This window comes from Chiloscyllium punctatum, chromosome 30 (genome assembly GCF_047496795.1).
Source record: "Chiloscyllium punctatum isolate Juve2018m chromosome 30, sChiPun1.3, whole genome shotgun sequence".
Taxonomy (NCBI): Eukaryota; Metazoa; Chordata; class Chondrichthyes; order Orectolobiformes; family Hemiscylliidae; genus Chiloscyllium; species Chiloscyllium punctatum.
Window position 1 is genome coordinate 13,379,219 of NC_092768.1, and position 27,664 is coordinate 13,406,882.

Sequence of the window (27,664 nt, forward strand, 5' to 3'; positions counted from 1 at the left end):
AGGGGAGGATATGCTTGCTTGCTCCAACTTCTGATCTTCCCAAATAAAAAATCACCGAAAGTCAAGAATACATGGCATGGTTTTGGGATATCAGTATAGCTGTGCGCAGTGTTTGGTATATCAGAAGTAACTAACATGAGAAATGTTATGAAGAAAATGCATTGAAGAATAGGTCTCAGAATGTACACCTACTTGTTATGGCCTAGAAAAGCACAAAATGATAAGGTGCTGATACGTAATCAATGAAGAAACGGAATTTATTTCAAACACCTATTGGTGACAGGGGGTAAGAATAAAGGGATAGTGAATTTTGAGTTTAGTGGTTAGCTGCCTCACAGTGCCAGGATCGAGGTTTGATTCCACCATCAGGTGACTGTGTGGTGTTTGTATGTTCTCCCCGTGTCTGCATGCGTTTCTTCTGGGTGCTTCAGCTTCCTCCAACAGTACAAAGCGGTGCAGGTTAGGTGGATTGGTCATTCTAAATTGCCCCATAGTGTCCAAAGATGTACAGGCTAGGTGGATAAGCCTTGGGATATGCAGGGTTACAGGGATAAAGTGAGTGGGATGCTCTTCAGTGAGGCGGTGTGGACCCGATATGCCAAACGGCCTGCTTCCACACGGTAGGAATTCCACAAATTTGGATGGAATCCCACAAGATGGGGACAGGTGAATACTGAGCTGGAGAATCTTCATTCATGTATAATTCTTTGCTCTTCATAAATGTCCTACAACATCAGGTTATAGTCCAACAGGTTTATTTGATAACACTCGCTTTCAGAGTGCTGCTCCTTTGTCAGGAAGCTAGTGGGACAGGATCAAAGGAAACTTCATTTATAGTAAAAGATGTTGACATATTGAACAAAGCTAGATCGCTGTTGAGTCTTTAATCACTGAGAAGGGGGGGGGTACAGGTTTTGATTGATTGATTAATATGTAAATCCCAGAACTTCTTTCAAGTCACACTCCCTCTCTCACTCCCCAACATCCTGTGTTTCTCTCACACACACACACACACACACACACTCTTTCTCTCTCTCTCTTTCTGTTCCCCCCCTCCCCCCTCCCCGACCCCCCACACAGACAGACCGACAAGTCTACGGGGTGAATTTGCATTTGCAGATACATTCAATTTGTTCAAAACGCATACAACTTGTCGGTGGTCAGTCAATGTGACATTTCATAAATTCCTGCTTTGGAAATACAACCAGTCTGACTCAAGATTGGAATGCAGACAGACTCTAACCTACAAGAATAATAGGTTGGTTATTGGTAGGGGATTTTAACTTTCCAAACATTGACTGGGTCTGCCATAGTGTTAAGGGTTTACATGGAGAGGAATTTGTTAAGCGTGTCCAGAAAAGTTTTCTGATTCAGTATGTGGATGTACCTACTAGAGAAGGTACAAATTGGACCTACTCTTGGGAAATAAGGCAGGGCAGGTGACGGAGGTGTCAGTGGGGGAGCACTTTGGGGCCAGCGACCATAATTCTATTAGTTTTAAAATAGTGATGGAAAAGGATAAACCAGACCTAAAAGTTGAAGTTTTAAATTGGAGGAAGGCTAATTTTGATGGTATTAGGCAAGACCTTTTGAAAGCTGATTGGGGCAGATGTTCGCAGGTAAAGGGACAGCTGGAAAATGGGAAGCCTTCAGAAATGAGATAATGAGAGTCCAGAGACAGTATATTCCTGTTATGGTGAAAGGAAGGCTGGTAGGTTAAGAAAAAAAAGGAAGCAGAGATCAGGTACAGTCAGGAGAGATGGAGTGAATCCCCAGAACAGCATAAAGGCAGGAGGAGTATCCTTAAGAGGTAAATCAGAGGGTTAAAAAGGGGACATGAGATAGCTTTGGAAAATAGGGTTAAAGAAGGGTAAGTAGAGAGAGAATAGGGTCCCTCAAAGATCAGCAAGGAAGCTTCTGTGTGGAGCCGCAGGAGATGGGGGAGATAATAAATGAGTATTTTGCATCAGTTTTTACTGTGCAGAAGAACATGGAAGATACAGAATGTGGTAAATAGATTGTGACATCTTGAAAAATGTCCATATTACAGAGGAGAAGAAGGTGCTAGATGTCTTGAAATGGATAAAAGTGGATAAATCCCCAGGACCTGATCAGGTGTACCCTAGAACTCTGTGGGAAGCCAGGGAAGTGTTTGCTGGGCCCTTTTCTGAGATGATTGTATCATTGATAGTCACAGGAGAGGTGCAGGAAGACTGGAGGTTGGCTAACGTGGTGCCACTATACAAGAAAGGTAGTAAGTAAAAGTCAGGGAACTACAGACCAGTGAGCCTGACGTCGGTGGTGGGCAAATCATTGGAAGGAGTCCTGAGGGACAGGATGTACATATATTTGGAATGGCAAGGACTGATTAGGGATAGTCAACATGGTTTTGTGTGTGGGAAATCATGCCTCATGAACTTGATTGAGTTTTTTGAAGAAGTAACAAAGTGGATTGATGAGGGCAGAGTGGTAGACATGATCTACATGCACTTCATGAAGGTGTTCAACAAGATTCCTCATGGGAGACTAGTTAGCAAGGTTAGATATCATGGAATACAGGAGGAACTAGCCATTTGGATACAGAACTGGCTCAAAGGTAAAAGACAAATGGTAGTAGTGGAGGAGGGTTGTTTTTCAGACTGGAGGCATGTGACCAGTGGAGTGCCACAAGGATCGGTGCTGAGTCTACTACTTTTCGTCATTCATATAAATGTTTTGGATGTGAACATAGGAGATATAGTTAGTACATTTGTAGATAATACCAAAGAAGGCTACCTCAGAGTACAACAGGATTTTGATCAGTTGGGCAAATGGACTGAAGAGTGGCAGATGGAGTTTAGTTCAGATAAATGCGACAGGCTGTATTTTGGAAAAGCAAATCAGAGCAGGACCAACATACTTAATGGTAAATTCCTGGTGAGTGTTGCTGAACAAAGAGACTTTGGAGTGCAGGTTCATAGTTCCTTAAAAGTAGAGTCCCAGGTGGATAGAATAATGAATGAGGTGTTTCAAATGCTTTCCTTTATTGGTCAGAGCATTAAACTCAGGAGTTGGGAGGTTATGTTGCAGCTGTACAAGGCATTGGTTAGGCGACTATAATATTGCTTGTAGTTCTGGTCTCCTTTCGATCAGAAGGATTTTATGAAACTTGAAGGGTTCAGAAACGATTTGCAAGGATGTTGCCAGGGTTGGATGGTTTGAGCTACAGTGAGAGGCTGAACAGGCTGGAGCTGGTTTCTTTGGAACATCGAAGGCTGAGGGGTGACCTGAAAGAGGTTTATAAAATCATGAGAGGTACGGATAGGATAAATAGACAATGTCTTTTTCCTGGGGTGGGGGAATCCAGAACTCGAGGGCATAGGTTTAGGATGAGAGGGGAATGATATAAAAGGGAATTAAGGAGCAACTTTTTTATGTAGCGGGTAGTGTGTGTATGGAATGAGCTGCCAGAGGAAGTGTTGGAGGCTGGTACAATTACAGCATTTAAAAAGCATCTGGATGGGTATATGAATAGGAAGGGTTTGGAGGGATATGGGCCAAGTGCTGGCAAATGAGATGAGATGAGGTTATGATAATCGGGCTGGGATGGATGAGTTGGACTGAAAGGTCTGTTTCTGTGATGGACATCTCTATGACTTTATAATTTCAGCGTTGGAGTGAATGCGTGTGAAAGGTCATTAAGTTACACCATTTGACTTATTTTCCAACAGCAGGAAAACAGAATTAAAAACTATCAATAACATCCAAGAAAGTGAAGAATCACAACATGCTTCCAAACGTTGGGAAACGATGGTGTTCAGGAAACACATTCAGACTTCTGGACACCAAGGTACAGACTTCTGGACACCATCAGAAAATAAAACTTGCACCAATGTATTACTTTGCTCTTTTAAAGTTTCTAAATCAAGGAGAAGAATAAACAATACTTCGTCCATTTTCATGTTTTCCTCAAAAGTACAACATTCAGCAGACGAACTGCATGAGTCAAAACAAGTTCATGGCCTACTGCATTCCCACTGGAAATAATTAAATTTGGAAGAAAGTTAATACAAACTAAAATGTTTGAATCAGATCTCAAAACAGCAATTGAAAATCCTTAAATTCAATGTAATTCAAAGGAATGTAACTTGTTTAGATGGACTGAAGCAGCAATCTTTGGGATGGATTTTTATTGAAGACTATTCTTCAGGTGGCAAGTTTTTTGAAGCTGTTCATAAACTTTTGTTTTAATAATGTCATTTTTATTCTATGTTGTAAAAGAAAGACTTACCTTTACACTCACAAATTCTCTTCCACTCTGAAAGCAGAAGGAACAGATTAGATTAGAATGACTGTCTTGCATGCCATAAAGTACTTTTTCTCTAATTACTTTTTCCATTATTTAAAGTGCATGAGAAGCTTTTTGGCCTATTGAGTCTGTGCTGCCAAAATACATGAAATCTCCCACTTTCCCTGCGTGGCTCATAGTCTTGAATATTATGACACTTCAAGAGCTCATCTCTGCATTTTTAAAAGGTTGTGAGGTATCCTTGTGCCTCAACTACCCTCCCAGGGAATGCATTTCAAATTTCCACACTTTCTGTTTTCCTGAAATACCCTCTCAACCTCCTGAACCTCACCTGAAAAGTGTGCCCCCTTGTCACTGACCTAAGGGGAATAGATGCTGAGCCAGATTTGGATCCACCTTGTCAAGTTACCCTGGATCCCATTTGCTTTTACCTTTATTTTCAGTCTCCCACGAGGGGTCTTGTCAAAAGCCTCACTGAAACTCAAACTGCATCAACTGCCACATCCTCATCTACAGGCTTGATCACCTCCAAAAAAATCAACAACTTTTCTTCGGCATGGCTTCACTCTGACAAAGCTATGCCGATAAACTTTTGCCTCTCTAAATTCATTTTCTTCTTCCACATTTTTTGAATACCATCTGATGCCTTTCTCCACTAGTTACCCAAATACTGATGACAGACTCACTGAGCTGTAGTTCCTTGGTCTTTCTTAATTTCCCTTCCTGAAAAAGTGGAACCACATTAGCTATCCTCCAGTCCTCTGGCACCTCCCCTCCAGCCAGAGAGGAATTAAAGATGTATGTGAGGCCTCTATGATGTTTTGTCTCATCTCCCACAGCAGCTTAAATACAAATCCTCTGGGATTTGTCTAGTTTTTACATCCACCAAAACCTTCACTAACTCCTCACTTCTTACATCAATCTTCTCAACAACCTCACGGTCCATCCTCTCAAATTTTGAACTTGCATCCTCCTTCTCTCAAATAAAAATACAAACACAATCATAGATAGTCACATAGTGAAGTACTTGTTTAACAATCTACCAATCTTCTCCACCTTCACACACCAATTTCCCCCTTGGATCCTAATGGGCCCTTCTCTTTCCCTGGATATTCTCTTCCCCTTGATACATTTGTAGAATATCGTTAGGTTCGTCCTAATTTTACCTACTAATGTTTGTTCAACCCTGAACCCTGCAGAACACCCTAGTCCACTCCTTAGACCTCCTCAAACCCCTACACCACCTTCCTATACAATCGCAGAAGGTGCACCATTTGCATGTTTACTTCCTCTCTCCTCACAATCCAAGGATCCAAACACACCTTCCCGGTGAAACCGTGATTTACCAGCACTTTATTCAATCTAATCTACTGTATTCACGATTCACAATGTGGTCTCCTCTACACTGGGGAGACAAAACACAGACTGGGTAACCAGTCTGTGGAACACCTACATTCTGTTTGGAAAAATGTCCCCAAGCTTCCAGTTGCCTGCCACTTCAACACACGACTGTGTTCCCTGGCCAAGATTTCTGTCTCAGGCCTGCTGCACTGCTCTAGTGAGGGTCAGTGATAGGCGGAAGAAGAGCATGTCATTTTCCATTTCATGATCCTTTAGCCCTCAGGACTCCATTTCAAGTTCAATAACTTTACTAACTGTCCACCTTCTTCTATATTCTTTACCAACTCCCTATATCCCAGGCTGTGCCATGACATGGGCTGCTTTCAGCACAGCTAACCTATTTTCACCTTCTCACAGTCCACATTATCTGCTTTTCTTTCTCCCTGGCAGATGTCTGCCTGTAATTCTCTGTTGTCCACATCTCCACATTTCTATTTCTTTTCATACTCAAACCCTGCCTTCACCTTTTCCTAACTGCAATCAGTTCTGAAGGGTCATTGGACTTGAAATGTTAGCTTGGTTTTCTTTCCACAGATGCTGCCAGGACTGCCGAGTTTGTCCAGTAATTTCCATTTATGTTTCAGATTTCTGACATCTGCAGTTCTTTGTTTCAGTTTAATGAATGAGTTGGGAATGGTCAATAGGTAAGAATGTGTTAGGAGAGACAACGTGGGTGTCATTCTCCTAAGATGTTCCACACAAGATGGCCCCAGGTTCGCACAATATTGACAATTCCTAGCAATCTCTTACACCATCAGACAATGACTCCTAATGCTGAAACCTGCTCCTCAGTCCTGTTGGATGGCATCGTCCCCTTTGTGTGAATTCTCTTTCCCTTCCCACAAACTCCCAGATTCTGGGCCTTTCTCTTTGAGATCACAGATCCCTAGTTTCCAGGCAAAGAATGCAGCGAGAGTTTCTTTCCTGTTCTCCAACATCATTAGATAGATCAAGGTAAATGAGATCGATTGAAAGACAGATGGATGGATACATCCCCTGTCTTACGGCCTGTCACTGTGCCCTCAGAACTCTCTCTGAAATCTCTTTAAATTACAGCATCCTGAGACTGCATCCCAGTATTGTCTAATTCTTTCTCCTTAGTGCCTTCCAAAGGTAGTTATCTTCTCTAAAATAAGAGAAATGGATTTTTTGGTCATAGTTCTGTGAAGTAAACTTTTTTTTTAAAAAGAAAAAAACGTCAAACAGCAATTTTAAATGAGTTCAAAACGCACTTCCAAGACAATGAGTGACTTAAACTCAATGAGATAAACTACCCAGGAAGATAATTGCTTCCAATGTCTTAAATGAACTATATGGAGATAAAATGTGAATACAAAACTGAGTTCTTGTGATCAATGGGTTGGCAGGTCAGAGGCCAAAGGCCAGAAGCAAGTTCAATTCAAAAGAAAAGTTCCATAACAATAGAAGGGCAGTTTGTTTTGGGGAACTTTTCAGGATTTCAGTGCTAGAAAGTGGTCTTAGGCTGTTTTAGCAATTCAAGTAAACAAGAGTAAAAGAAACACAAATTTTTTCTTTGAGTTTAGTGAGAGAAAGTCAGTGAGTTAGTCTGCCTGATTTATGTTTTGGAGAGAGATATAGAGAATAGCATCTGCTCAAAGTGCAGAAAGTCACCAAAAGGAAACAGTTGCCACCTCAACAGTTAAACAAGACGAGAGAGTCAAGGTGGCTGTGATACTTCCACTAACATTGACTATCTGTAAATCAGGGATTGCCAGGGGAAAAAAGTGCTCTTTGTTTTTGTTTTTTATGACCAGATCTTTCTGAATTGTCATACAATACCTTTTCTTCTTTTTGTCATGAATTTCTGTTCTTTTGAATTAAGTAAATCGCGAGCCTCATGTGAACTTACTCAATAACTGACCATCACAGTTACCAAATTGCAAACATAGAATTAAACTTGTTTAACTACATATTTTATCTGTCTGACTACCATTAGCTGAGATCCTAAAAAATCATTCTCTCAGAGGATTTATAAAACTTATAAATAATCAATTTATGAGGAGCAGTTATTTAAACATTTTGATTATTTATTAAAATGTGAAGATAATAAAGAGTGTATAATAATTACATTAATCCGTCCATCATTTTTGAACATGAAGTTCAGGAAGAGTTTTGAATTTAATTAAAAATGGAAATGGTCTGTTAATACTTAATGTTTCAGAAATTGTATATTTCTCATGTGTAGAAATTGGAGGAAAAACTCTGAAAACACATGAAATTTACCTTGTAATAAGTGGTGCTAAATCAAAGGGCCAAATAGCATACTCAAGCCTCTATTTTCTACATAATTCTGATAATATTCATGGTGTTTACAAACTACACTTTAATATTAATGTTCCTTAACTACAATCACACTGACAATCATTGTTACTTTTAGCTATCAGGTGAAGGAATGGCTGCATCGTGTTGTCCATCTGTGCCATCCTTCGAACTTGTTACTCACGAACCTGAAATCTGGGCTCTCCACTAACACTTATTTTATACTATTACATGTCAGGCACAACAGGACCAGTCGGTGCAAATGTCTTTCTAGAATTTCTGTTGTTTTACAACAGAAGTAATATTGCCTGTCTAGCAGCATTCTGACCCAAATTAAAAGGTTCTGCAACAATCTCCAATCCAGAACTTGTGCACATAATCTGGGCTGAAACTTAACTGCTGTATTGAGAGACCAAAGTACACTGGAGAAGTGGCTGCAAGAGGTTGGCACCTGCGAGTGCTGGGGGATAGAGTGAGAGTTTGCATTTGGAAGAGATAGAGAGGGAGAGACTGCAAGTGCTGAAGAGAGAGGAAGTTGTAGGGTACATGGGCTCAAGAGACAAGCTGTCTGCCAGGGTGGAGACAGAGACTCCAATTTGAGGGAACTACTTTACACCTATCAACACTCGGCTAACTGGGAGCCAGGAAATTTAGAAATCACAGGTGAATGAATTACTTGGATGTAAATTTGAAATGTCAACTTTCAGAACTGAGTATGGTTATGACCTGCTGTATGGGGAAAATTTAGAGGATAGTATTATAATAAACATTGTATTAGCTATTAAAGTTAAATCTGATATTGAGACTCATGATGCAGTATAAAGGTTAATATATACAGGCAAAAATGTTTCTGTCTTTTATAAATAACTGATCAAAGTGCTTTACTACTAGCCTCACCAATCTGGAAGATGTGTTTCGGTGATGCCTAAACCTGTCCTTTATTTTTAAAACTGTGTCACTAACTTGTGCCTACTGTCTTAAGCCAGTTTAAATTTTGTGGGCATCCAGGAGATCAATTTTTCATTTTGTATCGTGCATTTAAATTCAATGGACAGTGAGTAAATACTGATTAATATCCATACTAAGGAGAAGCTGTGGCAATCATGGCTGACAAGTGAAGTCAGAGACAGCATAACAGCAAAAGGAAACAACAACATACAATGTGGTGAAAATTCGTGGGATGCTAGACTTAAAAAACCAGCAAAAAAAAGTAATTGGGGGGAGAAGGTGCAAGAAGAGACTAAGTTAGCTCAATCGAAAATAAAATTGCAAGTTGTTTTTAATATATAACAGTTAGGAGGGAGGCAAGAATGGAAAATGGACTGCTGGAAAATGAGGCTGGAGAAGTAGCAAGGTGGGGGGAACAAAGAAATGCTGGAGGAACTGAATAGGTACTTTGCATCAGTCTTCATGGTCAAAGACAATGGTAGTATTCGAGCACTTCAAATAAGTCGAGGGCAGAGGTGGGTGAAATAACCATCATTAAGGAGAAGGTGCTGGGGAAGTTGAAAGGTCTCTGAAAGTGGATATATCAGACGGACTGTATCTCATGGTTCTGAAGGAGATAGCTGAAGAGATTGAGGAGACATTGGTGTTGATCTTTCAGAAATCACTGGAGTCTGGGAGAGTCCATGACGACTGGAACTGGCAAACGTAACATCTCTTTCTCGGAAGGAAGACGATGAGAAATTATGGGCTGGTCAGCCTGACCTCAGTCATTGGTAAGAATTTAGAGTCCATTATTAAGGATGGGACTGTGGAGTACTTGTAAGTGCATGGTGATATTGGGCTGAGCCAGCACTGCTTCATCAAGGGGAGGTCATGCCTGAGAATTCTACTAGAATTCCTTGAGGAGGTAATGAGAAAATTCGACAAAGGAGATCCAGTGGACATGATCTATTTGGATTTCCTGAATGCCTGTTGCAAGATGCTACACACGAGACTGCAAAGAAAGATCAGAGCCAACAGCATGAGGGCAAGGTACTGGCATCGACAGAGGATAGGATTGAAGACTGAGTGGGGATAAAGGGGTCTTTCCAGGAGAGCTGCAAGTGCCTAGTAGATAAAAATCAAATGTGCACACTGTAAATCAGAAATAAAAACCCAGAAATTGCTGAAAAATTGCCAGGTCTGGCAGCTTCTGTGTAAAGAAATCAAAGTTAATGTTTCAGGTCCAGTGACCTTTCCTCAGAATTCTTAGCTTTGATTTATTTCTACAAATGCTGCTGGATCTGCTGAGCTTTTCCAGCAATTTCTGTTTTTCTCGGTGCCGAGCAGAGTTCCACAGGGATCATAATTATTCCCATTATGCATTAACAATCTGTATGAGGAAACGAAGTGCATTATTACTAATTTTGCAGATGAAACAAAGGCAGGTGGAGGGACAGGTATTGTTGAAGAGGCTGTACAAGGACATATATAAGCTAGAAAAGTGGGAAAAGAAGTGGCAGATGGAATACAACGTGGAAAAGCATGAGGTTATGCACTTTGGTAGAAAGAATAGGCACATACACTATTTTCTGAATGGGGAAAATCTTTGGAAATCTGAAGGACAAAGGGACTTGAAACTTGTCATAAAGTCGTACAGAATGGAAACAGGCTCTTTGATCCAACTCATCCATGCTGAGCAGACATCCCAATCTGATTTAGGCCTGTCCGCCAGCATTTGGCCCATATCTTTCTAAACCCTTCCTGTTCATGTACCTTCCAGAAACCTTTTACCTGCTGTAATCATACTTGTTTCCTCTGGCAGCATGTCCCATACACGCACTACCCTCTGTGTGAAGAAGTTACTCCTCAGGTCCCTTTTAAATCTTTCCCATCTCATCTTAAACCTATGCCCTCTAGTGTTGGGTTTCCCCCTCACCTAGGAAAAAAAAGCCTTTGCTTTCACCTTATCCCTGCTCAACATGACTTTATACATTTCCTTCAGTCTGCAATGCTCCAGGGAAAATAACCCCAGTCTATTGAGCGTCTCCCGATAGCTCAAATCATCCAACCCTGGCAACATCTTTGTAAATCATTTCTACCCCTTTCAAGTTTAAGAACATCTTTCTTTTTAGCAGGAAGACCTGAATTGCACACAGTTTTCCAATTGTGGCCTCTCCAATGCCCTGCACAGTTACAACATGATGTCCCAATTCCTGTTCTCAGTGCTCTTGGCAATTAAGAAAGCAAATGCAATGCAAACATTCACTTCAAGTTGGCTGGAGTAGAAGACAAAGGATGTACAATTGAGGATGCATAACGCTCTGGTCAGACCACATTTGGAATTTTGGGAGCAGTTTAGGGCCCATATCTAAGGAAGGATATGCTGGTATTAAGGGGTGTGCAGAGGAAATTTCCAAGAATAATCTTGGGAATGAAGGACTTCACATACGAGGAGCAGTTGAGGAGTTTTGGTCTGCATTCAATGAAGTTTCGAAGGATATGGGGGGATTCTGATAGAAATTTATAGTTTACTGAGAGGCCTGGATACAGTGGATATCCTGGATAGAGTGGAGACAATGTTTCCACTGGTTGGAGAGACTCTAACCTGAAGGCACAGCCTCACAGTGAAGGGACAAACCTTTAGAAATGAGATCAGGAAGAACTGAGTGTATTTAAGACAGATATAGATAAGTTCTTGACAAGTAATGGGGGAAATAAATCATAGAAGGAAGACAGGAGAACGGGGTTGAAACATTTCAGCCACAGTTGAATGGTAGAGCAGATTTAATGGGCTGAACGGCCTACTCCTTTTCCCATTTCTTATGGTCTTATGGCCCCTGAGGCAGTACAAAGTCTTGGAAAATTTTGTCAATGTATTCAAATGAAATGCTGACCATTATTCCATTATCCTATTACCGAGGAATGTACTTTAAAATGTTTAATGACATCAGTTTATTAAGCCTCTGGATTAAAGCACACAGTCATGTCACAATGTGTATAATCAAATTCATTAAACTTCTAATTACTCCAAACAAATGATCTTTGCCATTTGTAAATAGCTCAGTGTTGAACTCTTACCATGTTTGATGATAAATTTCCAAAGTTCGAGATCTGAAAGAAAATACAAGAAAAACATGGTTTTGAATATTAATCAGTTGAAAAATATTGTAGGCGATAGAAATCGGAAATAAAAACAATGCCAGAAAAATCAGCAAGTCGGGTGACATCTGTGGAGGGAGAAACAGGTTGGTGCCCTTTTATCAGAAACGGGAAAATAGACGGATAAAAGGTTTTCAGCAACTATGAGGAAGGAAAAGGGGGAAGGAGGGCTCAACAAAATACAAATGAGGATAACAGATGGGAATAAACTGCGTAAAGATATTTAGAAAATGTCTTTACCTCTCTCCAAGTGAAGTTGCTGCCAATCTCAAATTGCCCTTTGAACTGAATGGAGAAGATCGTTCTGAATTTTTGCACATTACTGTCCGACTGGGGTCAGCTGTAAGCCAGAACAGGTTAGGAGGGCAGATTTCATGCCCAAAAAGACATTGACTGACATCTCTATCTCAGGCTTGCTGCAATGCTCCAGTGAAGCTTCATGCAAGCTGGAGGGACTGCACCTCATTTTCAGGTCAGGAACTCTGACGCCTTCCGGACTCAATATCCAAGTAAAAGTATCCATATTACATCCATACTATGACTACTATCCATAGTCATAGTATCCATATGACTATTAACCTGGTCCTCTTGACATCCCGTGACCTTGCCTCTATTTCCCCTGATAGACACATCAGACATTTCCAGTATTGTTCAATAGATGTTATGGAGTACCTGGAAATGGCATCTGTGATACATAAATTATCCAGATCAATATCTGTTGGGAAGGACTGTGGACAAATTCCAGATAAAAAGAGTCCGATCCATGGAGCAGATGTGATCACTTTTGAAATCAATAAGGAAATAAGCAGCAAAATGATGAGCTGTTTGTTGGTAGTTTTGGGAATGACATGGATAGAAAGGGTTAAAAATGCAACAGCAATATGAAGAAGTGAGAATTATGGATAAAAGCAAACTTTTAGCTTTGACAAAGGGTCAGTTAAGACTCAAAACGTAAGCTCTTTTCTCTCCTCATAGATGCTGCCAGACCTGCTGAGATTTTCCAGCACTTTCTCCTTTGGGTTGGGGGAAGTGAGAATTATGAATGGTTCATTCTGTTCCCCCATTCTTTACACTGTTCAGAAATGATGACATAGGGCAGTTTATGTATCACATTTTTGATACCAGTGTGGAGTGCAAAACTAGCTTTTAAAGTCTGATGGATTTTAATGTTGATCAATGCAAAGGAAAATATGAAGCAAGAGGAAAATGAATAGATCCTCTTTTACAGTAGATTGTCTCATTGTGAGCTAGTTTAGAATGACATGAATAGGTCAAAGCTTACTTTTAATGGTTGACAAGTGAAAGATTTGGACATAATTACAATTATCAAAGTGCTGAATTGAAATGTAGTTACCAATAATATGAATCAATATATTGAATGTATCTACAGGTTAACTGAAAATGCAATTCAGCTGTTCATTTGGTCTCATTTACAATTCTAATTTTGAAAGAGAGATTTAAATGGCCAATAGTGAATCAGAATCACATAAAACACAAACTACTGGAGAAATTCAGCAGGTCTGGCAGCACCTTTGAAGTGGAAGCAGAATTAATGTTCAGTAATTTGTTTGACCGTCTTCAGAACTGGTCAGGGGGTTTATCACAAATCCCGAAAATTCAGAAGAGTTTTCTATTCCACAAAAAAGTTGGAATTTGCAACCATTAATTTACTTTTCACTGAGATACCTCCTCCTCCAACCTCCAAGACCAGCCCAAACAAGTAGGGTTGAAATACACCAATGGAAGAAGTGGTTTTCCAAGTGGGTGCTGATGGGGAGGTGGGGTGGGAACGTTTTGTTTCAATATTACCAAGTTGACCTTTCTGTTGTCCTCCCTTTGACCTGTCCACAATTTCACTAAGTGTGAACAAGGCCTATGGCAGCCGAGTACCCTCACCTCAATTGAAGTCAGTAGTAGGCAAGCAGGGCTCTGAAGCAACACACCTTGGATGAATCTCGCAGAGCACCAGTGCCCTGTATACTCCAATCAACACCACCTTCCAGTTGCTAACCATTTCAACACCCCTCCCATGACAATAGGTCCATCCTGTTCCTCCTCCACTGCCAAATTAAGGCCATGTGCAAACTGAAAGAACAACATCTCTTATTCCACCTCAGGGGTTTACAGCCCAAAGGCTTTAATATTGACTTCACCACCTTCAAAATCCTCCCATACCCCCAACCTCAAACAATGGCCCAGCCTTCCTCTCCTCCCTGCCTCCTGGACCAGACCTAACTTGTCCATTTTCCTTTCACCCTTCCCACTGATCAATCCAAGAACCCTACCAGCGTCAACCTACCTACCTTTCTCCTGGCCCCACCATTCCCGGACATCACCACCCTTCAACTTATTTCTGGGCTCCCTTCCCCCTCCTCAGTCCTGATGAAGAGTCCCTGATCCAAAACATTGACTTTCCTGCTCCTCTGTTGTCATCTGACCTGCTGTGCCTTTCCCGCTCCACATTTTATCTACTCTGACTTTCAGCATCTTCAGTCCTTAAGATCTCAAAGAATGGTTGGATGGCATGAATGAGAGGAGGGGTGGAAACTCCCATTTCTGATATCTGACCCGGGTGCTCCCTCCCCATGACCACTTCAATAGCTTCTGTCAAGAGCCTTCTTACTTATCCACAAGGCTATCCTTCCCAATGCCATCACGATTTCCCTCCTAGCCCTGGGACTTCAATTTGTGGAATAGCTTGTAATTTGAGCAGCAGCCAACACTTCTTGGATTTCAACATTGTTCTCATGTCACCCTGTCATTCTGAAATTTGACAGGGTTCTTCTTACCGGGAGCTTCTCTTTGCTAAAAGATTGATAGAAACCCCACTGAAGCATGGTTTTAAGCTGTTTCCCAGAGATTCCTCCACATTTCCTGAGATTACAGCAGGAAACATGGAGAACCCTCACAGGAATACATACAATGATGACTATGTTGTTCTTTGTCACCATTACATTGAGAACATACCTTTCATGTGTAGTTGTTGTTTCACATGCCAATAAATCAAAGCAGAAATGGCTCCAATTAGAAGACAAATGGTCACAAGTAATGGTGCCACCCAGACAGGAATAGAAGGGAAGATATCACCTGTGAAGTAGATAGTAGGGAGTTACACAATGAAATTATCTGCAACACACACCAGCATTTCCCAACCTTATCGGAATGACCCCAGTTTAATGTCAGAATGTCTTACACCAGAATGAAAATTTTGTGTGTACTTGAGCCATCAGTTAGCAGGTGGTTGGAAAGAGGCTTCAGGGAGATATCGTGTGCAATTTTAATTGTGCAGAGCACTTGAAGTAGCTCAATCATTGCAACAATAATAACTACAATATGATATATCGTAAAATCTGCATTGTGTTATATTAAGTCTTTTTAACTCTCTAATAGCTACATAAAACATGGAAATTCTACATCTGCAAGTACGGGACATTTCGGGCAGCATGGTGGCTCACTGGTTAGCACTGCTGCCTCACAGCTCCAGGGCCCTGGGTTCAATTCCAGCATCGGGCAACTGTCTGTGTGGAGTTTGCACGTTTTCCCTAGGGCTTTCTTCTAGGTGCTCTGGTATCCTCTCACAATCCAAAAATGTACAGGTTCGGTGGACTGACCATGCTAAACCGCCCATGGTATGCAGGTTAGGTGGATCAGTCATGGCAAATTTGGTGTAACGGGGATAGAATGGGGTGTGGGTTTGAGTGGGAAGCTGTTTGGAAGCTGGATGTAACTTGATGGGCTGAGTGGTCTGCTACCACATATTAGGAATTCTCTGATTTAATATACATGACTTAAATTACACTCAAAACCAACCAAGATAATTATGAAGGATGATAAAAACAGAGACTAAATAATAGGAGTTGGGTTTTATTCATCAATTACAATAATGTTAACATAAAAAATGGGAGGGATTCCTAAAACATGTTCAGGAAGTGTATGCCCTCTGTCCAATCAGGAAAGAGGAACTTCTGGATCTAGCCTAGGAAATGAGGCAGGCCAGGTGGACCATGTGTCTATGAGGTTTTGGTTTGCAATGGAGGAGAGCAAGAAACGGATTGAAGCAGAACTTCCATGAAAAAAGTTATTTCGAATGGTCAGATCTTGCCAAAGTCAAATTGAACCAACCGTTGATATGAAAATCTGATCTGGACAATGGAGGATCTTTAAGAAATGCTTTAAGTGCAGGCGGTGGACATTGGAACAAGGATAAAAGGTTAGGAAAGCACAGCTAGGACTTCCATGAATGGGAGGGAATGAGGGAAGTTAACAAAACAAAATTAAAGAGAATGTATAATGGATATAAAGTGAATTATCTAAGTATGGGACAGGTCAAACGTGGTAAATGGGGGAGGCAATGATGTGATAGTATTGTCACTGACTACGAATTGAGGGACCCAAGCTAATGTTCAACACCATGGCAGATGGTGAAATTTTAAATCATTAAAATGTGATGCTAAAAGCTTGCCTAAGGGTGACATTTAACCAGCAATATGTTGTAAAAACCCATCTGGTTCACTAACATCTTAAGTGGAGGAAACCAATTGTTCTGGGATACAGTCTAAGGATAAAAGGCAGGTCTTTTAGAACAGATATGAAGGGAAATTTCCTCACCCACAGAATGGTGAGCCTGTGGAATTCTCTTCCACAGACAATGGTTGAGTCCAAAACATGGAAGATTAGAGAAATTGTAGATATAGTTCTTAGGACTAAAAAGTGATCAATGGATAAGGGAAGAAAGTAAGATTACTCCAGACTGCAGGTCTAGGCCATTTCAAACAGCAATAAAGAATCAATCAGGTCAAGGGCAACTAAGGATAGGCAACAAATGCTCATAACATAATGAACACCTCACACAAGAATAAGGAAGTTGAGTAAAAGTGAAGAAGAAATTGGCAAGAGGTTATGTGACATTCTGTTCTTTTCACATAAAAGAGAATCTAAAATTCTTCTATTGATACATAAATCTCAACCAGGCAGTAAAAAATGGGGCAGGGCTGATTCGGGATAAGACGGTTATGTATGCTTACAGATGTAGGACAAGGTTCAAATACTTAACGAGTACTTTGTTTTGATTTTTACTAAAGGAAGGATGCTGATAAATATCAGCAGAACGGAGAGGGTCAAACTCACAGATGGAGTGCAAACTGATAGGGTGGATGCCCCAGAAAGGAAGCTCAGAGTTAATAAGTCACCTGGTCATAGAATCTCTATAGTGGGGGAACAGGCCATTTGGTCCAACATGTCCATACTAACTCTTCAAAGAGCATTCTACCAGACTCACTTTCTTATCCTATCCCTGTAATCCACCTAATCTGCACATCTATGGAGTGTGGGAAGGAAGCACCTGGAGCAAACCAACTAAGACACAGGGAGAATATACAAATTCCACACAATCGCCACAGGCTGGAATCAAACCTGGATCCCTGTTGCTGTGAGGCAGCAGTACTAACCACTGAGCTACCATGCCACCCCAATGTCCTGATGGCTTGCACCCCAAGTTGCTGAGGTAATACAGTTAGCACAGTTAAGCTCATGGAATAGAAGGGTCACTGTCAGCTTGGATAAAACAGTAGCCTCAGGGCAGAAAAGACAGACTTGTGGGAAATGAATAGTTTTCAGACTAGAGTGTGGAGACAGCTGTTTTCCCAAAAGATCAATACTTCGACCCCTATGTATTTGTAATGTGGATATAGAATATAGAATAAAATTTTTAAATTTCCTAATATCATCAAACCCAGAAGGTTTGTCTGATAGTGATGATACTACAAATTATCTACAAAAGGGCATTTATTGGCCAGCAGAATGAGAAATAATGGGCAATCAGAATTCAATGTAAGGAAATGTGAAGCGATACATTTTACCAGAACAGATAGGGAGAGGTATTATCGATTAAATGGACATTCTAGATAGAATACAGTGACGGGGAAGTCAAGGTTGTTACGGGCTAGACCACACCCATCAAAAAATATGAAGATAGTCAAGACTTTGACTTTTCTTATTTTAAAACCAAGTGCCAGGCATTGTGTACCCAATACATTTGACTGCTCAGGCTACCAGTCTTGAGGCAAAGCACAATTTTATTCATAGTCAAGATCAGAGTAGTGCTGGAAAAGCACAGCAGGTCAGGCCAGCATCCGAGGAGCAGGAAAATCGACATTTCTGGCAAAAGCCATTCATCAGGAATCATCCCGAAAGAAGTGCTTTCACCCAAAATGTGATTTTCCTGCTCCTCAGATACTGCTTGACTTGCTGTGCTTTTCCAGCACTATTCTAATTTTGACTCTCATCTCCAGCATCTGCAGTACCCACTTCTACATAATTTTATTCATACACTCTTCAAACACTACATAGGACAAACAGGAAGACAGCTAACAATCCGCATCCATGAACACCAACTAGCCACGAAACGACACGGCCAGGTATCCTTAGTAGCCACACACGCAGATGACAAGCAACATGAGTTTGACTGGGACAACACTACTATTATAGGACAAGCCAAACAGAGAATAGCCAGGGAATTCCTAGAGGCATGGCACTCATCCACAGATTCAATCAATAAGCACATTGACCTGGACCCAATATACCAGCCACTGCAGTGGACAGCTGGAACTGACAACCGGAAGCGGTAGAAACAAACCAATATAAATGCCAGAGGAAACATCACAGAAGCGCTTCAATTGAGATAGTGGAGTATTGACAGGCCAAATAATAGGTCTCTACAAGTGATCAAGAATGTCAGACAGTGTGGGTAAAGTGTTGACAGTTGAATAATAAATGAAGGGATAACCTATAACCTGATTAATTGAGGCAGAGAGATAATTACAAAACATTAAAAAATAAGATGGTGCTGGAGAATTTGCACCTCAATATGTCAATATTTTCATGTACAAGTTTAAGCAAGATTTCTTTGCTGTGCAGGACCTCCAACCAATGCGATGCACCAGATACTTTGACAACATTTTCTTCCTTTGGACTCATGACAAGGAATTACTGAAACACGCACCGAGATATCAACAAGTTTCATCCCACCATCAGACTTACCACGGACTACTCTTTGGAATCAGTCTCATTCTCAGTCTCTCACGCATCTCCATCAAGAACGGTCACCTCAGTACCTCACTCTACCACAAGCCCATGAATAACCTCACGATGCTGCATTTCTTTAGTTTCCCCACAAAACATGTTAAAGAAGCCACACCATATGGATAAACCCTTGTGCATACACAGGATCTGCTCAGATGAGGAGGAACACAATGGACACCAAAGATTATGAAAGAAGCCTTCATAAGAATGGGATACGATGCTCGACTGATGGATCGCCAATTCTGCAGTGCCATAGTGAAAAACCACAACAACCTCCTCAGAGGAGAGACACAGGATACAACCGATAGAGTACTCTTCGTCATCCAGTACCTCCCCGGAGTGGACAGACTGTGCCATGTTCTTTGCTGCCTTCAACTTGTCATCAATGGCAATGACGTCTTGCCAAGATCATCCTTATGTCTCCACTTCTCACTTTCAACCAACTGCCTACCTAAAACAGACCATCACTCTCACAGCACACTACCCATTGACATGGATATTACCATCACGCGTGAGAAAACCACCCACCACGTACCCAGCAGATACTCATGTGACTCAGCTAATGTTGGCCACCACATACGCTGCAGGCAAAGGTGCCCAAGGCATGTTATATTGGCAAAACCATGCAGAGACTATGACAATGTTTGAATGGACACCATGCAACAATCGTCAGACTGCACGTTCCCTCCTAGTCCATGGTCAGGATCAAGGGTATTCAGCTTCCGATCTTCTGGTAAGCATCCTCCAAGGTGGCCTTTGAGATATTCATCAACACAGAATCGCCAAGCAAAAACTGACAGCCAAGTTCCATACCCATGAAGATGGCCTCAACCCATCATTCATGTCACACTAACGTGTAACCCCGTCACACTGCTCTGAATCTGTCAAATCTTCCTTATTGTCCTGTTTTGACACCATCACCTTGATAACTTGTTATGCTATCTCCACCTTAATTAGGTTGTACAGTTTTACATTACCTGTTACTTTGCTTGACCCTCAGCATGCAACCTATTCCTACCACATGTTATTTCAGTCATTTAGTTTGTCTCTAGCACCACCTTATTTTTAACTTTTTGTAATTATCTCTCTGCCTCAATTAATCAGATTATAGTTCATCCCTTCACTTGCTATTCAGCTGTTGACACTTTACTCACACCGTGTGACACTCTTGATCACCTGCAAAGACATATTATTCGGCCTGTCGAAACGTCATGCACACCATTTGTATGCTCTTTTGATCTCTGTGATTATAAATTCAGAGCCTGAGTACTTCTCTTTCGCTTTACATAACGAAGAGGCAGTGCTCCGATAGCTTGTGATTTCACATAAACCTGTTGGACTATAACCTGGTGTTGTCTGATGTCTGACCTTGTCCACTCTGGTACAACACTAGCACCTCATCATGACTAATATAGATTCAGCACTTCATCCCTAATCTTGTATGCTAGCCCTCTCAAAATGAATGCGAACATTGCAGAAAAACCAAAGAACTACCGGTGTTGGACATTAGAAATAAAAACAGAAATTGCTGGAAAAGCTCAAGAGGTTTGACAGCATCTGTGCAAAGAAAGCAGAATTAACATTTCAGGTCCAATGACCCTACTTCAGAACTGATATTGCATTTGCCTTCCTCACTGCCAACTGAACTTGCAGGTCAACCTCAAGAGAATCACAAACCAGGATTTCAAAGTTCCTTTGCGCTACCTCTCTTGCCACAGAATACTGAATGGCCTGGACAGAGTGGATATTGGGAAGATGCTTCCACTGGTAAGAGAGACCAGGACCCGAGGGCATAGCCTTCGAGTAAAGGGAAGAGCTTTTCAAAGAGAATGTGGTGAATCTATGAAAGACACTGTCACAAAAGACTATGGAAGCTAGGTCATTGAGTATATTTAGAGATAGAGATAGAGAGGTTCTTAATTGTCAAGGGGAACAAGTGTTAACGGGAGAAAATGGGAGAATGGGGTTAAGAAACATCACCGGATTATGCAGAGCTGACTCGATGGGCTGAATGACCTAACTTCTGTTTCTATGTCTTAAGATCTTATAGATTCTCTGCATCATCTGCTAACTCAGCAACAATGCCCTAAGATGCAAAGGGATAAAAACAAGAGAAAGAAGCAATGGGCTCTTGCCACATACTATACAAATTCTGCCTGAATGTTTTTCTGAGATATGGGGCATGTTTGGACTGGGTCACACTATTGGCCGGAAAGTTCAACACACCATTCTTCAGGCAGTTTTCCAGAAGCATCCCGCCTTCAGCAGCAACAGTGATCATTATTGGTGTCATTGGCAATACATTATCACTTATCTATGTCAATACTTGGGGGACTATTAAATGTTGTCAATTTTGACTTCTGCAAATTGAAAGCAACAATCAAAATAGGGAAGGAGTTTGTGGTTCCGGTAGAGTATTAATATGAGTGATAAATTATATAAAACTTTAATATTGTTAGTGACATTAAAAAAAATTATCTTCCTGAGTGTCCAAAGTTTGTCATTATCAGCATAAAATGTTAAATTTCTTGTTTAAACTTATTTGGAATGAGGATCACAACAGAAACAGGTTAGAGATAAGAATGGTGGGATTATATTGTCATCTCCTGACCTCGCATAACATGGCATAGAGACAGTTAAGTTTATGATTTAATTTATAATAGAGTTTAAATCACCTTTGCCTTCATTACTGAAATGTTTTAATTTACAAACCTGATATCCTGATTGTTACTTGTTGTTCGGTTTTCAGATGTTCATTTTGTACACGACACGTAAACCTGTTTGACGATTGTCTTGTTATTACAATGTTGCTTTGGATGTCAAGACGACCTACAGAGTCCAGATGCGATCTTGTTTCAGCTTGTATTAAATTATTTTCATCCTCCCTAAACCATGAGATTTTTGGTTCAGGGAACCATCCTGTGGATTTACACACAAGCTGGATTTCATTGATATTAGCTGCCTCCATCTGAATCCAGGGCTGACACCCAATACCTGTAATCAATAGAGAATAAATTCAGAAATACCAATTGTTAGGAGCAATGACAACGTTTATTGATATGAGACAAATGATATAGCAAGAAGTCCTGAGAACACTTCCTGTGGCCTTTGAGAAATCCTCTTTTAACATGATGGATTTAGATGCATATATCTACCTAATGACTTGTGGTTCAGTAGTAAATGTTTAGGTATTCCATTTTAGAATTCTAGAAATCTGGTTAAATACAAGTCAAGCAATTTGAAGTGTATTACACTTAAAAGATTGAGGTCATGTTGAATTAAAGGGTTAACTGCTAAAAGGATAAGAGCTATAAAAACACAAAGTAGACTTGTCAAGTTGCTGTCTATGATGACTGATGTAATTATGTTGGTGAGAAATGTTTATTTTGGAAGTTAAGAGATAAAAGAGATACTTTAAAGCATTCAACATGCCTTAATCAGGTTAGGTTTTGAACTATACAGAGTGGGTACCCCATCATTGAGAAGAGTGGAAATTTAAGTTCTCTGCTTTCAATTATCTGGGATTTTACTGGGAGAGCTGTAATTATAGTTTAGACCTTGTGTGGTTTGAAGCTCACAGAGAGGCTCCTGAAGTGCTGGTATGAGCAGATTCAGGCAGTCATAGAGTCATAGTCATGTACAGCATGGAAACAGACCTTCAGTCCAACCTAGCCATGCTGACCAGATATCCTGACCCAATCTAGTCCCACCTGCCAGCACCCAGCTCACATCCCTCCAAACCCTTCCTTTTCAGAAACCCATCAAAATGCCTTTTAAATGTTACAATTGTACCAGCCTCCACCACATCTCTGGCAGCTCATTCCATACACGTACCACCTTCTGCATGAAAAAGCTGCCCCTTCTTTTATCTTTCCCCTCTCACCCTAAACCTATGCCCTCTAGCTCCGGACTCCCCGACCCCAGGAAAAAGACTTTGTCTATTTATCCTATCCATGCCCCTCAGAATTTTATAAACCTCTATAAGGTCACCCCTCTGCCTCCCACACTCCAGGGAAAACAGCCCGGGACTATTCAACCTCTCCTTATAGCTCAAATCCTCCAATCCTGGCAACATCCTTGTAAATCTTTTCTGAACCCTTTCAAGTTTCACAACATCTTTCCGATAGGAAGGAGACCAGAATTACATGCAATATTCTAACATTGGCCTAACAGCCGCAGTCAGTCAGGAGTGGAGGACAAAGAAAAAACAATTACTGGCTTCATGCAGGAGAAGGTCAGGATTCCTGATAGTCATGGAATTGTTCCCCAGTCAGATATGAACACATTCAAAAAGGGAGGAACAAAGAGTAAATTGAGGAAACAAAAATAATACGCATATATTACACATATACATATTTTATACATTTACGTCGGGAAAGATTCGATACATTTCAGGATCTAGAGTAATAGTTCTGATAATGTTAATCGTTTTAAAACTTCTGCATGTCATGTTCTCCCTGTGATAACCCTATTCTAACCTCGAAGGATGGGGTTATTTATATATAAGGGTCAGGCACTAGCCAACTAGCAGACATCTAAGGAGATCATTGACTACATTCTAACCAGTTTGTGTAGATAATGTGCCATCAATACTCTTAATTTTTCAATAACATGAGCAATGTTGTCTTTCTCATTCAAGGAATGTGGAAATCGCTGACTGGCTCAGCATTTACTGCTCATCCCTAGATAACACAGTGAAAATGCCTTCATGAATCACTTCACTCAATTGGAGCTGCACTCATTCAGGCAAATAGGGAACATTCCACCACAGTCTTGCCTCATGCATTGTAAATGATGGGCCGGCTTTTGGGAGTTAGAGCGATGAGTTACCCACAGCCGGATTCTGCACCTCTGACCTGCTGTTGTAACCATAGTACTTAAATAATAAGACCAGCTCAGCTTCTGTTCAATGGTAACCCACTGCACATTCAAGGCAAGGGGAAATAAAATATTTCTCTGCGGAAATTCACTTGGAAAAGAAACAAATAAACCCTTGTGGCGATTGCTGGTTATTTATGAAGGCAAAAGGACAAAGGCGTGGAATGTTCCAAAGTCTGGTGTTTTTAAGAGTGGTCAAGATAGTCACAGCTGTCTCTGCAGTCCTGACAGGCACAGCTTGCTCAGGAAATACAATATTGAGAAGTTCTTTCAGTCAATCTTCCATAGGGATAATCAATTATGTTTCACACTGAATTCACCATAAAAACTGCTTCTGAAACAGAAGACATGTGCTACAGTTTTTCTTTTGTAGCAGAATTTCCAAGCTTGTGAACACCTTTCACATGGAACAGCCATAAAACCCAGTTCTAAACATCTCTCCCTTCCCATATGAAATGAAATGTCATTTTCAAATGCATTTGAAAACAAAAAGTGTTAACAAAATTAAAACTAGAAAAACAATTCAGTCATTTATTGACACATTCATTTCACCTCTGTGATAAAGGTTTAGAATGCATTATTATTTTTGGAGAACTTAGTTTCTAACTTTTAGGGAATAATCATTCAAATTTTCAGTTCCATGAAGTTTTGATCTTTTTAAAAAAAAGGTCAAAAAGTCAAGTGCAACACTTGACCCTGTTTTTGTAGGCAGCAATATTTAATTCTGCTTACATAATGGCCAGGTTTAAATGGAACAGTTGAAAGCTCCATTAGCTTGAAGAAATTTCTAAGTTGAACAAAGCTGAAGCAATACCATAGTGAGCGTGAATATAGTGTTGAAGTAATAGTGATTTTGGGATATCAAAAATCTAGAAATGATTGGTGAGGAAGAGATATGCCATTGGTTGCAAATTGATATGAATTGTTTGGTGATTTTGCTGCTTTGTCATCAGGCTCACAACAACTGGAACACAACGTCAAATTTGACCTAACTCTCAAGAAGTTGCTGCATTTATGCTGTAAAAATGAATTAAGTCGTCTGTAGAAAGTTAGGCTTCTATTAGTGGCATAATTTGTTTTCATTGGCCTTCAAATTGAAACTAGTCAAGAATTCAATGATAATTATTTTGCACGTGCCGTGACACACGAAGTATTCAACAAGAATTTTAAGTTGCTTGATGGTAGAGTCTTTCTGAGAATAAGGTAAAAAAAATGACTGCAGATGCTGAAAACCAAATACTGGATTAGTGGTGCTGGAAGAGCACAGGCAGCATCCAACAAGCAGCGAAATCGACGTTTCAGGCAAAAGCCCTTTCTAAGAATAGTTATTTCTTTAGAAACCTGCTCAAGAGATAATATCATACAACACTACAGAAAGTGGAGCTTGAACCTGAGTAGACACTTTCAAATCAATCTGTCCAGAGATGTTATTACACACTTCTGGGATGGGTAAGATTTAAATCCAGATCACCTGGCTCAAAGGTAACTGGCTGAGAATAAAGTTGATGCAAAATTTATTTCAACTTGCCAGAGTTCAGAGGCAACTCCCCGCCCCCTTCTCGAAATATGTGTGTCCATTAATTAGTAAGCAACCAAACCTCAACATGCTGATTACGCAAGCTTTGATTTGCTACAATTGATCCCTTTACTATTGTTAAAATCATTAGTAATTTGAATGACAGAGACACAAAGGGACCCACAGCAGATTCATTCAGACAGAAACTTGATTCACTTCAAATGAGATCCACAAAGCAGTGCTGTTATCAGGAGTCCTAAGTAACAACTTGGGGAAAAAAAAAGTCCTCTGTTCTTAAGAAAACCTCAGGAGCAGAAAGCTATAAAAGTGTCACAGAGGAAAGTATAAAGAACACCTTGTCCAGTAATACATGGCCTGTATTAGCAGCTTGTTTAAAGGTTTCAGGAAGAGATATTAACCAAACAAATTAGAGTCAGGTGAATGCAGGAATTTGCTGAAATGAAACCAATTACAATTGTAAAACAAAGAACTGTGGATGTCGACGATCTGAAACAAAAACAGAAGTTGCTGGAGAAACTCGGCCATTCTGGTAGCATTTGTTTAAAGAAAACAGCGTTAGCACTTCGAGTCTGGTGGCTCTTCATGACAGCCCTCACGGAATTTCACAGATGCACTATCCTCAGGGAAGAAAATTTTCCTTCATTCGGTCTTAAATTGGTAATCCCTTGATCTGAGATTACGTCATTTGGTCCTTGACTCTCCCACAACGGGAAATAACAATCTGCAATCACACTGTCAAACCCTCAAAGAATCTGAATTGTTTCAGTCAGACCAACTCTCACTCTTTTAAACTCCACTTAGTACAAGTCCACATACTCAGCTTGTCTTCAGAAGAAAATCTCTCCGTTCCCGGAATCAACCTAGTGAACCTTCTACGGACTTCCTTCAGAATAAGGGAACCAAAACATAAGGGAACCAAAACTGTTTGCAGTATCCCAGGAGTGGTCTTACTAGTGCCATATATACGTTTAGTAAAATCGCCCTACATTTATACCCCACTCTCTCTGAAATAAATGTCAACAGTTACCATTATACAAAAAGTGGACAAATACAACTATACAAATACAAAACAGGACATTGATGATATACACACCTGGAATATTGTGATATTGTGTGTACTTTTAGTCTCCTGTTCTGAGGAAGGATGTTCTTGCCATAGAGTGTGCATGGAACATTTACCAAATTGATTCTTGGGATGGCAGGACTGATGTATGTGGCGAATTTGAGTCAGTTAGGACTATATTCAATGGAGTTTTAATGAATTGGTGGGGGGAGAAAGAAGAAGAAGAGTCTCATAACCTCTAAAATTCTACAAAGCTACACAGATTAGATACAGAAAGAATGTTTCTGATGGTGGAGATTCCAGGATCAAGGTTCATTGTTTAAGCAGACCAAGTAAACCTTTCAGGACTGATTTGCTGAGGAATTTCTTTACCTAGAGAATGGTAAGGCTATGGAATCCATTGCAACAGAAGGTGGTTGAGGCTAAAATGTTACATGTTTTCAAGAAGGAGTTACACATTGCTGTTGTGGCTGAAGTGATCAAGGGGTATTGGGAAAGGGTATTAAACTGTATGATCAGTCATGATCATAATCATGAATGGAGCAGGTTGAATGGCCTACTTCTGCTCCTATCTTCTATGTTACTATGATTCACGTTTCATTTGCCTTCCCAACTACTTGACTATTTTTCAGTGAACCTCCATCATCAGGTTTCTGAGAAGCTCTCGATTACCTCAACATATTCTCATTTTTAAAATGTAGCATTCTGGATCTCCCTCAGTTTCAATTTCAGTCTGAGCCTTTGGGTGACTTTATGGAATAGCATGCAGAGCTTTGATGAGGGAAGATTTATTGATCACTTGTTTCAGATTATACAAATCTCTAAAGTTTCAGATAGCAAATATCTGTCTGTGATCCCAACTTAATCTCTATGCTGGACTTTGTTCAACTATTGCTTGGGTCATTACACAGGAAGGAAGTGTTCCTGGAATCTTTTCCTGTGACTGCTCTGTTTTATTGATCTCACTTGGCCTTTCCATTATCACTGGAAAAGCTGTAACTTTTGGGCCTGCTTAATAATCATCTAGGTAATCATCTGTAGTTAAACG

At 40.5% G+C, this 27,664-nt stretch overlaps 1 protein-coding gene across 1 annotated transcript in view; it reads right to left on the reverse strand.

The window, feature by feature from the left end:
- LOC140455090 (uncharacterized) overlaps window positions 1–27,664 on the reverse strand; it is a 115,145-nt gene that overhangs the window by 3,890 nt on the left and 83,591 nt on the right. The window contains exons 15-18 of the mRNA XM_072549752.1: window positions 21,851–22,132; window positions 15,026–15,145; window positions 11,978–12,010; window positions 4,271–4,297 (exon numbers count right to left, since the gene is read on the reverse strand). Coding sequence (XP_072405853.1) covers window positions 4,271–4,297; window positions 11,978–12,010; window positions 15,026–15,145; window positions 21,851–22,132 — 462 coding nt within the window. The remainder of the gene's footprint in view (window positions 1–4,270; window positions 4,298–11,977; window positions 12,011–15,025; window positions 15,146–21,850; window positions 22,133–27,664) is intronic.